The 12,313-nt window shown below is 45.9% G+C and overlaps 1 protein-coding gene across 1 annotated transcript in view; it reads right to left on the reverse strand.

Annotated features, from left to right (window-relative positions):
* Positions 1–900: 900 nt before the first annotated feature.
* The window catches only part of dntt (deoxynucleotidyltransferase, terminal), a 492,443-nt gene continuing 481,030 nt past the window's right edge, over positions 901–12,313 (reverse strand). Inside the window, 1 exon segment of the mRNA XM_070875033.1 lies at positions 901–987. Within this exon segment, the coding sequence (XP_070731134.1) occupies positions 901–987 (87 nt within the window).

The raw sequence follows: 12,313 nt of genomic DNA on the forward strand, positions 1-12,313 counted from the left end.
AATAGGTCGAGGGAGCAGGAAGTGAGTCTCATGGACAAGATGAGCATGGAGAGATCATGAGGGGAGAGCGGAGAGAAACTGGAGAAAGATGCGAGTTCAGCACTAGGGCAGGGGGGAACCTAGAGAAAGTTTGGCCCAGGGGATTTGGGGAAGGAAGATTAAGTGGCAGAGACAGCTGATCGGATGGTCTCAATCTTAGAGACAAAGAAGTCCATGAGCTCCTCACACTTATTGTTGAAGGTGAGGATATGGAGGAAACAGGGGGAGAAGGGTTTAAGAAGATGTTTAGCAGTAGAGAATAGTAGCCGGGGGTTATCTTTGCATTCCAGAATGATCCTAGAATAGTGAGCAGTTTTGGCAGACAAGAGTAGGACCTGATAATGCTTTATGCAGTCCAGCCAGATCTGGCAGTGAATGGCAAAATCAGTTGTCCGCCATATTCATTCACGTCTGCGTCCCTTGGACTTGGGAGTGCAAAGATGAGGGCTGTACCAGTGGGAATGGCCAGGGTGAGAGAGAGAGTAATGGTTTTAATAGGGATTGCAGCATCAAAGGTGGTGGTGAGGGTACAGTTGAGCAGATCGGTAGCTGCAGAAATGTTGTGGTGAACGGAGGGCCAAAGGCTGGACAGTTGGGAGTTCATAAGTGCAGTTGTAAGAGAGTCGGGAGAGAGTAGGGTTCGGTGGGGGAAGGGGCATGTGGGTGGAGAGCGATACAAGGAAGTGGTCAGAGATGGCCTTATCTGCGACTGACACGGTGGGAGTAGGGACAACTAAAGTTGCGCTAGCTTTTTTACAAACAATGTGCTTTAAAAAATGTTAAATTCTGCATGAAAAACATAAATTTGGCAGAGGAAAGTTAAGTGAATTCTATTGAATAAGCACTTTACACTTCCGTAGTTTATGCATTTCTTTCCCATGGCTGAATGTATTCCAAGTCCAGGTGAGCAAAGATTTCTTCCTCAGTCTTAGCTTTAAGAAATACCTTCTGTAAAAGAGAAAGCAGAAGAATTTAATCAATGCTATATGACATGCTGCATCAGCCATGCAGATTATGCTGTTTTTAATAATGGTTACCATGAAAAGCAAATCATTTCTGTTGCTAGTAAATACATGGAAAGAATGTGTCTGTTAATTCACGTTAAATTTTAGGGCCTCTATTGGCCATTTGATACAGAAATAATTGTGCTCTGTTTTGGTATAAATAATAAGAGTAATTTTGTGAATCCGTACCCCCTGTGTGGAGCCTTGTCCATCGGCAGAATATCTGGAAATTTATCTGTGCACTGCCCAAGGGTTTCTGACCATTAAATTCATGCTTGAACTTCTGATATGCGAGGCCGGCCATGAGGCTCCTTACCACCAGTGCAGACTTGTAAAATTATCTCCACTATGTTTATATTATTCCAACATCCTCGATTCAACATAGAAATACCACAACATGTATCTAGCACCTATAACGCAGCAAAATGTCCAAAGGTGTTTAACAGCTTATGTAACAGACTGAATAACCAAATATATCGCTGCAAACAACAGGCAACATCATTTAATGCATCATTTGATTATGTTGTAATACTAGTGGTATGTGGCAAGTAACATTCGCGCCACACAAGTGATAGGCAATGACTATCTCCAACAAGCGAGAGTCTAACCTCAGCCCCTTGCCATTCAGCGGCATTACCATCGCCGAATCCCCCACCATCAACATCCTGGGGTCACCATTGACTGAAATGACATCTGTAAACATTCGCAATGGATTTTCTACAGAGGATGTGAACAAACACTGAATATCAATGAATCTAAGGCTGTTCAATCGCCGGACAAAAAAAACTATAATTATAGAAAATAATTGGTACAATGTAATTAAAGACAGCGACATCATTTGTAATTCTTCAAACACAGTTTTTGATATCATTCCACCCATCAGTTATGTTGCTGTCAACATACCCATTTCTATATTACAGCAGTCACCTGACCAACAGGAGAATTGCATATAAAGTACAATATTATTACTATACTTAGACTATGTAGCAAACATTTCCTGTGTTTACAGATATTGGGGGAAGTTTTGAAACAGATTCAAAATGGAATGTTTGCAGGATAGACTCACAGATCAGATACGGTTTTAACTCCATGTCTCAATTAGAGACATGTAAGCATACCTTGTGTAATAAACTGCTGTGTTTTAATAGAATGTAATGAACAAGAGTTTGATTGCTGTGACTTTAATGATCATTTGCTTATAACGGCAGACTTTTACAAACTTTTTTTGTTTGTTTTCATAATCTAGTAATAAACTTCAGATCTCATCTAACCTTCACCAATGAATGTCCAACATGTTCCATTTTAGGGCTAGTTTTAAGTTCTTATCCACATTAAGGAATTTTCAAGAGGTCAGCCACTCAGAGGAATGTTTCTTGCTTTTAAAAATTGAAGGGTCTCCAACATTAACTTACATTATCTCTTTGCAAATGCTGCATATTTGGAGCCCTTTCGATTTCATTTCAAATTTTCAATATTTGCAACCACTATCTTTTTATTTGTGAGGTGTAATCAAACAAGAACGCAGTCTCAGCATGGCTCAGTAATAGCACTCTTACTTGTGAGTCATAATCTAGGCTAATGCTTTGCGTAGCATTGAGGGAATGCTGCAGTGTCAGAAGTGCAGTTTTTTGGATAAGAAGTTTAATCAAGGTGGATGTGCCCCCAGCTCTGAATTGCCCCTGTCATCTTCCCACTTCTTCCCCCCACTCCCCCCAGCACTGCTCTTTGCTGCAGCCATGAGCGCAACCCCTGCTCCCAATATGACCCTCTCTGCCGATACCACACACGTTCCTCCTGCCCCGCTAGCCCCAACTCCTGGTATGTTGACCCCTCCCACAGCTAACTCTTATAAATGTAAGTGGGAAATGTGTACATAACATTCACACAAACAAATCTTTGAAGGTGACAGGACAAGTCAAACGGGCTGTTAAAAAAGCATACGTGATCCTGGGGCATGGAGTACAAAAGCAAGGAAGTTACGCTAAACCTTTATAAATCACTGGTTAGGCCTCAGCTGGAGCACTTTAGCAAGAATGTCAAGATCTTAGAGAGGGTGCAGAGGAGGTTTACTAGAATGGTACCAGGGATGTGGGATTTCAGTTATGTGGAGAGACTGGAGAAATTGGGGTTATTCTTCTCAGAGCAGAGAAGCTTAAGGGGAGATTTAATAGAGGTGTTCAAAATCATAAGATGTTTTGAACAGTAAATAGGGAGAAAGTGTTTCCAGTGGCAGAAGTGTAGGGAACCAAAGGACACAGATTTAAGGTCATCGGCAAAAGAAACCAGGAGGAGATGAGTAGAGTTATTTTTTTAAACGCAGCCCCGAGTTGTTATAATCTGGAATACACTGCCTGAAAGGGTGGTGAAACAGAGTTAATAACTTTCAAAAGGGAATTGAATATATACTTGAAAATGAAAGATTTGAGCACTATTGGGAAAGAGTAGAGGCGTGGGACTTATTAGATAGTACTTTCAAAGAGCTGCCACAGGCACGATGGGCCAAATGACCTTCTTGTGTGCTGTAAGTGTCTATGGGCTAGAGTTTCTACTTTTTTTGCATGCTTAACGCCCACTTAACATCCGTTTTTCCGCTGAAATGATGTATAACGCCCAGATAGCGCCCATTTAGCCACAAAATGGAAACGGACGGGCATTTTTCAGAAACTTATCGGCAAGCGTTACTTTCCCCATGTGTGTAACGCCGGGAAAAAATAATACCGCCTGCCCACTTTTTTTAGGCAAAATCATCAGAATGGGCAAAATCAACGCCCATAATATCAGCCAGCGTTATTTTTCCGCACGGAATTAATGCCGAGATTCAATAATACCGCCCGCCCACTTTTTTTTGTTGTAAAGATCACAGTCACCGAAACTAACGGCCATGAGGTTGCCCAGCATCACTTTCACCATCTCGCACACATATCGCCCACAATATCACTCGCCCAAAAAAACGCCCAGAAAAAGTGGAACTAACCAGAACTAATCACGGCGTTATGGACACCACGTTCTACAGCACATGTCGCATCTTTTAAAAGGCTGCTGTGCTTCAACCTCGGGGGAGTTCGAATGTACTCTGGAGGTCATTGGAGTTGATGTGAACATCTGTACAAACATCTTGACCATACTGTGAATGATTGGAATTTAATAGGTGTCTTCGTCGGGACATTCATTGTTTGTGACCAATTGATGGAAAACAGAGAGCTACTGCAATGAGGCCTGTCCTTTCTCACCCTCGCTTGATGACCAATTACATGCTGCAGGCTCGAGATGGCCGAAGGTATGCTCCACAGCATTATGTGCTCAATGTAAAATGTGACAGACTGATGAGGAGGACCAAACGTTACACCCCTCACAAGTACAGGGTGAAGCAGTCTTACCTCAACTTGCCAGACATCACCTGCCTTCAGAGACTTTGCTTCCAAAAAGAGGTTTCACTGAGATATGCCAGCTGATAAAAGCAGATCTGCAGCCTGCCAGCACCATCACAACTGCACTGTCCGTCGAGGTCAAAGTCACTGCGGCACTGTTGTTCTACACGTCGGGTTCTTTTTAGGCATCAGCTGGTGACATTTGCGGTCTGTCTCAGCATGCCACACGTTGCTGCATTAGACAGGTCACTGAAGCCCTGTACACACGCAGGAGAGACTTGATCAGCTTCCCTATGACCAGGGAGGCACAGAGTGAGAGGGCTCCAGGATTCTCCAGAATTGAAAACTTCCCCAAGGTGTAAGGAGCAATAGACTGTACGCACATCGCGTTGCAGGCACCTTTTAAGGATGCAGAGGTTTTCAGGAACCATAAGGGATTCCACTCCCTGAATGTCCAACTCGTTGACCACCAGCAAATTATAACGGCCGTGTATGTTCAATTTCCGGGCAGCATCCATGATGCTCACATCCTACGTGAGAGCACTGTATCTGACTTGTTTAACAGTCAGCCACAAGGTCAATGCTGGACGCTTGGTGACAAAGGATATGGCCTTCATAGCGAGGGGATTTGAGTACAGGGGCAGGGAGGTGTTACTACAGTTCTACAGGGCCTTGGTGAGGCCACACTCGGAGTAATGTGTACAGTTTTGGTCTCCTAATTTGAGGAAGGACTTTCTTGCTATTGAGGGAGTGCAGTGAAGGTTCACCAGACTGATTCCCGGGATGGCGGGACTGACATATCAAGAAAGACTGGATCAACTGGGCTTGTATTCACTGGAGTTCAGAAGAATGAGAGGGGATCTCATAGAAACGTTAAAAATTCTGACGGGTTTAGACAGGTTAGATGCAGGAAGAATGTTCACAATGTTGGGGAAGTCCAGAACCAGGGGTCACAGTCTAAGGATAAGGGGTAAGCCATTTAGGACCGAGATGAGGAGAAACTTCTTCACCCAGAGAGTGGTGAACCTGTGAAATTCTCTACCATAGAAAGTTGTTGAGGCCAATTCACTAAATATATTCAAAAAGGAGTTAGATGTAGTCCTTACTACTAGGGGGACCAAGGGGTATGGTGAGAAAGCAGGAATGGGGTACTGAAGTTGCATGTTCAGCCATGAATTCATTGAATGACGGTGCAGGCTCGAAGGGCCGAATGGCCTACTCCTGCACCTATTTTCTATGTTTCTATGTTTCTATGTCTCACCACCTGGCTGATAACCTTCCTGCATGACACCCACACCGAAGCCGAGAGGCGATAGGAGAGCCACTCGCAATATCATGGAGAAAACCATTGGAGTGCTTAAGCAACACTTTAGATGCCTGGACCACTCAGAAGGCAAGCTCCAATATCACCTGAGCAGGTAGCTCAATTCGTGGTGTGCTCCATGCTGCACAACTTGGCTATCAGGAGGGAACAAGAATTGCCTGATGAGTCTGACAGTCCACCTCACCAGAGAGAGAAAGAGGAGGACGAAGAGGTGGACACTGACATCAGCCCAGACAATCAGGCAGACACTGAAGCCATGCCCCTGCCCCCCTGTAGACCACATGAAAGGGCCCATGGTGGCATGATAGCTGCAAAAGCCTGACATCAGGAGCTCATCAATGATCGCTTTGCCTGAAAGAACATTGGTGTTATTTACAAGGCTGACACACTGCTGGGTGTGCAGGTCATACATCAATGGTGGGCATCACCTTGATCACAGTTAAAGTTTAAGTTGATTGATGTTAAGTGTCATTATACCCTTTGATGTTAAGGAATCACAAGTGTGTAACAGTGCAGCTATCTGAGCCAATGCACAACAAGGTCTTGTTAAATAAAAAGCATTTAAACCGAACATTTGTCTGAAATCATCAATATTCCTGTAAAAATCAACCCTTCCATCCCCCTGCTTCTCCTCCCCACCTCTACCCCTTCCCCTTCCCCTCCTGACTCCAAGCTGCCTGGCCGAGGAGCTCCTCAGGTGATGCTTCATTGAGGGGAGGGGGGAATGACGGCTGAACCGCTGCTTGGATGAATACGGGAGAGGACGGTCCTGAGGTGGGAATGTGCTCGAACCAAAAGCAAGATGTTGCTCCTGGCTCTCATGTATGGTTGGCAATGGGGGTGCGGCACCTTGAGGTGCAATGCTGTGCTCCGGGACCACTGGGAGCCCTCTGCCACCAGTGTTCCTGGCTACCAGCTCCAGGGTCTCCACCATCCCTTCCATGTTATATATTATTTATTGGACAAAAACTCGGTGCCAACTACGTTCTTGGTGCTTAGTAGGCTTTTTGCTGCTGGTGAATCTCCCTTGTGCCTCCCACAACAGCCAAACAAGCACACACCACACCACACCCACGCTTTCAGACCCTCTCTGCTCCCTCTCTCTCTGTCTCTTCTTCTGCACATGTCATGATGCCCTTTAACCTCCTGAATTGCGGGAATTGAGCGTTGCCATGCCATTGCTAAAGGGTGGCGACACTTTATGGCAGAAAGTCAGCGAGATTTAACGCTACCGCCCATTTCATATCGCGCGCGGTAACGCCCAATTTCAAAAATGGAGACTAGGTGCTTTGAGAATGGGCAAGAAGCCGGCGATCTGAAAATCTATATTTACCACCCACGTCGGAAATAACGCCCATTTTTGGGCGATATGCACAAAAGTGTAAAATCTAGCCCTCTGATTCTATAAAATCCATATATTACATATAGAATTAATTTAAATAAATAAAATGTATATAACTGTTGTTACTTTTAATTATGTGGGTGACGTCCTTAACATCAGGAATTCCCCATCCAACCCTGCTCTACATTCCTCTCCCAGCCTTTTACCCTACTCTGCCCCAGCTCCACCCGATTCTGCCTTCCCTTACACCCCACACTGCTCTAACTTCCTCTTCTAACTTCTAGATTTCTGCATTACAGTCCTCTGTCACCACCAGTCCAACTATTCCCCACCCTGCTGGAATATCCCTTGTGCTTGCTCATACGTTTGGCAGAGAGGCGGCTAGCCGTAATTCTACCAGAAGCGGGAGGAAATTGGCAGTGCCTGCAGCAGCCGGTCTTGCTTGGCTTATTGCCATGAGCTGGCAGGAACAGGATGTCCCATACCTCGTGGAGGAACCAATTGATGAGGAGGGCATGGTCTCCAGATCTGAAGACAAGTTCAACAATGATGAATTTGCAAGAGAAGTATTAGATTCTCAGGTTACCAATACAACAGAATATGCATTGCCACCCTTAAGCTTCAAGTTAGCACCATCATACTCAGATCAGTTGTTTAAAATTATAGCCTTCAATGGTATTTATTGGCACTCTCAGCATAGCACAGATATCGCCATCAAGTAAATGCAATAACATTTGCAGACTGCAGTGCATGTCATGTGACCATATGTCATGTGACTGAACCTCCAGAATTGGCAACCTTACACTTAAGCAATTATTGTAAAAATTGTAGCCAAATCCTTGTTGAATAAATAATGAGCCAAAGAGTTTATCTGTTCTATTGTTGAATTAACTCCAGCTAATTTCAATCTGGTCATCTTAATTTCCCCTAGCAGCAAGCAACCACATTGTTCTCTAAAAGTTCATTAACAAAGCTTTAACAGCAGTATCAGGTTTTTTACAAAATCATTTCTTTATTGAGTGTGGGGTGGGGGGCTGATGAGGCAGAACATTGAGAGTAGTGTAGAAAAGACAAATAAAAGTTCCAGTTTTAGCATAGTTCCTGGTTTCTGCTAGTTTAATGTCCATCTTTGCCTTCCTTGCCATAAAATGATGGTCAAAACAGATCCTCGGTTATGAAGATACACACAAATTTACTGCTCGGAAGAAGGCCATTTTGGCTATTATGTATGCAACCCTATGTACCCAGTATTATACTGCCACTAGAGGGCGTATCTGTTGGAGTCCCAAGGGATTCCAGCATCCCTTGGAGCACTGTATATAAGCAGGCCTCCCATGCTGTACCAGCACTCTGGAGTTAGAATAAAGGAAATAAGGTCACACTTACTCACATCTATAGTATTCAATTATGTTAATTTATTATGGACGTAACAAGTGGCGACGAGATAATGAACCATCACGCGAAAATGCAGAGAACTGTTGGTATCCTGGAGAAATTCTCAGAAGGAGACGATTGGGAGGCCTTCATGGAGCGACTCGACCAATACTTCGTGGCCAATGAGCTGAAAGGGGACGAGAACGCTGCCAAACGAAGGGTGATCGTCCCCACCGTTTGCAGGGCAACAACCTACAGCCTCATGAAGAATCTTCTTGCTCCGGTGAAACCAACAACCAAATCGTATGAAGAACTGTGTACGCTGGCCCGGGAGCACCTAAATCCGAAGGAGAGCGTTCTGATGGCAAGGTATCAATTTTATACATGTCAACGGTCTGAAGGCCAGGAAGTGGCGAGCTATATCGTTGAACTATGGCGCCTTGCAGGACATTGCGAATTTGATGGATTCCTGGAGCAAATGCTCAGAGACATTTTTGTGCTTGGCATTGGTCATGGGGTTATCCTTCCCAAACTATTGACTGTTGAAACACCGAACCTGAGCAAAGCCATAACGATAACTCAGGCATTTATGTTCACCAGCGATAACACCAAACAAATTTCGCAGCATAAAGATGTTTCGGCAAGTACTGTACACAAAGTAACATTGTTTCCAGGCAGGAATGCATGTGGCAGAACGTACACGTCTGCAGCTGCATGACCTCAGATGACCCAGAGTCCGCCATCAAACGTTAATGTAAGGCAGTTAACACCTTGTTGGCCCTGCGGAGGTGATCATCGGGCCCATCAATGCTGCTTTAAACACTATGCGTGCAAAGGCTGTGGAACAATGGGACACCTCCAGCGAATGTGTAGATGAGCTGCAAACCCTGCAAACCACCACATTGCAGAGGAAGATCGATCCATGGTGGATCAGGCTGAACTAGAGACTCGAACCGAGGAGGCAGAAGTGTACGGGGTACACACCTTCACCACGAAATGTCCACCAATCATGTTAAAAGTCGAACTGAACGGAATTCCAGTATCCATGCAACTGGATACGGGTGCGAGTCAGTCCATCATAAGCAAAAAGGCCTTCGACAGGCTGTGGTGCAAAAAGGCACACAGGCCCAAGCTGAGCCCCATTCACACCAAGCTGAGAACTTACACCAAAGAGCTGATCCCTGTAATTGGCAGCGCAGCAGTAAAAGTCTCCTATAATGGAGCGATGCACGAACTCCCACTATGGATTGTACCAGGAGATGGCCCCACACTGTTCGGCAGAAGCTGGCTGGGGAAAATCTGCTGGAACTGGGACGACATCCGAGCGCTCTCGTCCGTCGACGACACCTCATGTGCCCAGGTTCTGAGCAAGTTTCCATCGTTGCTTTAGCAAGGCATCTGAAGTTTCTCGGGAGCGAAGGTGCAGATCAACTTGGTTCCCGGTACACGACCCATCCACCACAAGGCGCAGGCGGTGCCATATATGATGCGAGGGAAAGTGGAGATCGAGCTGGACAGGCTGCAGCGAGAAGGCATCATCATGCCGGAAGAGTTCAACGAGTGAGTCAGTCCAATTGTTCCGGTCCTCAAGGGCGATGGCACAATCAGAATTTGTGGGGACTATAAAGTAATGATTAACTGTTTTTCGCTGCAGGACCAGTGCCCTCTACCCAAGGCAGACGACCTATTTGCAACCCTGGCAAGAGGAAAGACGTTCACCAAGTTGGACTTGACTTCGGCCTACATGACGCAGGAGCTGGTGGAATCTTCGAAAGGCCTCACCTGCATCAACACGCACAAAGGTCTGTTCATCTACAATAGATACCTGTTTGGGATTCGATCGGCCGCGGCTATTTTTCGAAGGAACATGGAGAGTCTGCTAAAATCGGTTCCGCGCACCGTGGTTTTCCAGGACGACATATTGATCACAGGTCGGGACACCATCGAACACCACCATCGAACACTTGAAGAACCTGGAAGAGGTTCTAAGTTGGCTAGATCATGTGGGACTCAGGTTGAAATCCTCGAAGTGTGTTTTCCTGGTGCCCGAGGTCGAGTTCTTAGGGAGAAGAATCGCGGCAGACGGCATCAGACCCACCGATGCCAAGACAGAGGCCATCAATAACCCGCCGAGCCCACTGAACGTGATGGAGCTGCAGTCGTTCCTGGGACTCCTCAATTATTTTGGTAATTTTCTACCCGGGTTAAGAACCTTGCTAGAACCTCTACATGTGTTGCTACACAAGGGGGATGACTGGGTATGGGGGAAATCACAAGAGGCTGCTTTTGAGAAAGCCAGAAATCTGTTATGTTCCAACAAACTGCTTGTTCTGCATGACCCATGTAAACATTTAGTGCTAGCTTGCGATGTGTCTTTGTACGGAGTCGGGTATGTGTTACAACAAGCAAACAAATCGGGAACATTGCAACCGGTCGCGTATGTGTCCAGCAGTTTGTCCAAGGCCGAAAGGGCCTACAGCATTATTGAAAAAGAAGCTCTGGCATGCGTCTACAGGGTAAAAAAAATGCACCAGTATCTGTTTGGGCTTAAGGTCGATTTAGAAACTGACCACAAGCCGCTCATATCGCTATTCTCAGAGAGCAAAGGAATTAATACCAATGCCTCTGCTCGCATCCAAAGATGGGCGCTCACGCTATCTGCATATAACTATGTAATCCACCAGGCACAGAGAACTGCGCTGATGCTCTCAGTCGGTTACTATTGCCCACCACCGGGGTGGAAATGGCACAGCTGGGACTTGCTCTTGGTGATGGATGCATTTGAAAACGAAAAGTCACCTGTTACGGCCCGCCAGATCAGGACCTGGACCAGCCAGGATTCTTTACTGTCCCTTGTTAAAAACTGTGTCCTCCATGGGAGCTGGTCCTGCTTGAAGAGATCAAGCCATTCCAGCGGTACAAAGACAAAATGTCCATACAGGCGGACTGTCTTTTCTGGGGTAATCGTGTGGTTTTGCCTAAGAAAGGCAGGGAAACTTTCATACACGGCCTACACAGTACCCATCCAGGCATAGTAATGGTGAAAGCTATAGTCAGATCCCGTGTGTGGTGGCCCGGCATCAACTCAGATTTGGAGTCTTGCGTGTGCCAATGCAACACTTGCTCTCAACTGAGCAATGCACCTAAGGAGGCACTGCTAAGTTTGTGGTCATGGTGCTCCAAACCATGGTCTAAGATCCACGTTGACTTTGCTGGCCCGTTTCTAGGCAAAATGTTTTTGGTTGTTGTGAATGCTTATTCGAAATGGATTGAGTGTGTAATAATGTCTGTAAGCACGTCCACTGCCACCATCGAAAGCCTACGAGCCATGTTTGCCACGTACTGCCTGCCTGATGTCCTTGTCAGCGACAATGAGCCGTGCTTCACCAGCGCTGATTTCAAGAATTTCATGACCCGCAATGGCATCAAGCATGTCACATCTGCCCCATTCAAGCCCGTGTCCAATGGTCAGGCAGAATGGACAGTCCAAACCATCAAGCAAAGCTTGAAACGAGTGTCAGAAGGCTCCCTGCAGACCTGCCTGTCCCGAGTCCTGCTCAGTTACCACACCAGACCCCACTCGCTCACCGGGGTTCCCCCAGCCGAGCTGCTCATGAAAAGGGCACTCAAAACAAAGCTCTCTCTTGTCCACCCTGATCTCCATGATCAAGTCGAGGACAGGCAGCATCAACAAAGCATGTACCATGATCGCGCAAATTTGTCACACGATATTGAAGTCAATAACCTTGTATTTCTACTCAACTATGGACATGGGCATGATGCCAAATGGCTTGCTGGCACTGTCATAGCCAAAAACTCGCAAATGGACTAACTTGCAAAAAGCATTTGGACCAAACCAAAC

The sequence above is a fragment of the Pristiophorus japonicus genome, chromosome 3 (genome assembly GCF_044704955.1).
Source record: "Pristiophorus japonicus isolate sPriJap1 chromosome 3, sPriJap1.hap1, whole genome shotgun sequence".
NCBI lineage: Eukaryota > Metazoa > Chordata > Chondrichthyes > Pristiophoridae > Pristiophorus > Pristiophorus japonicus.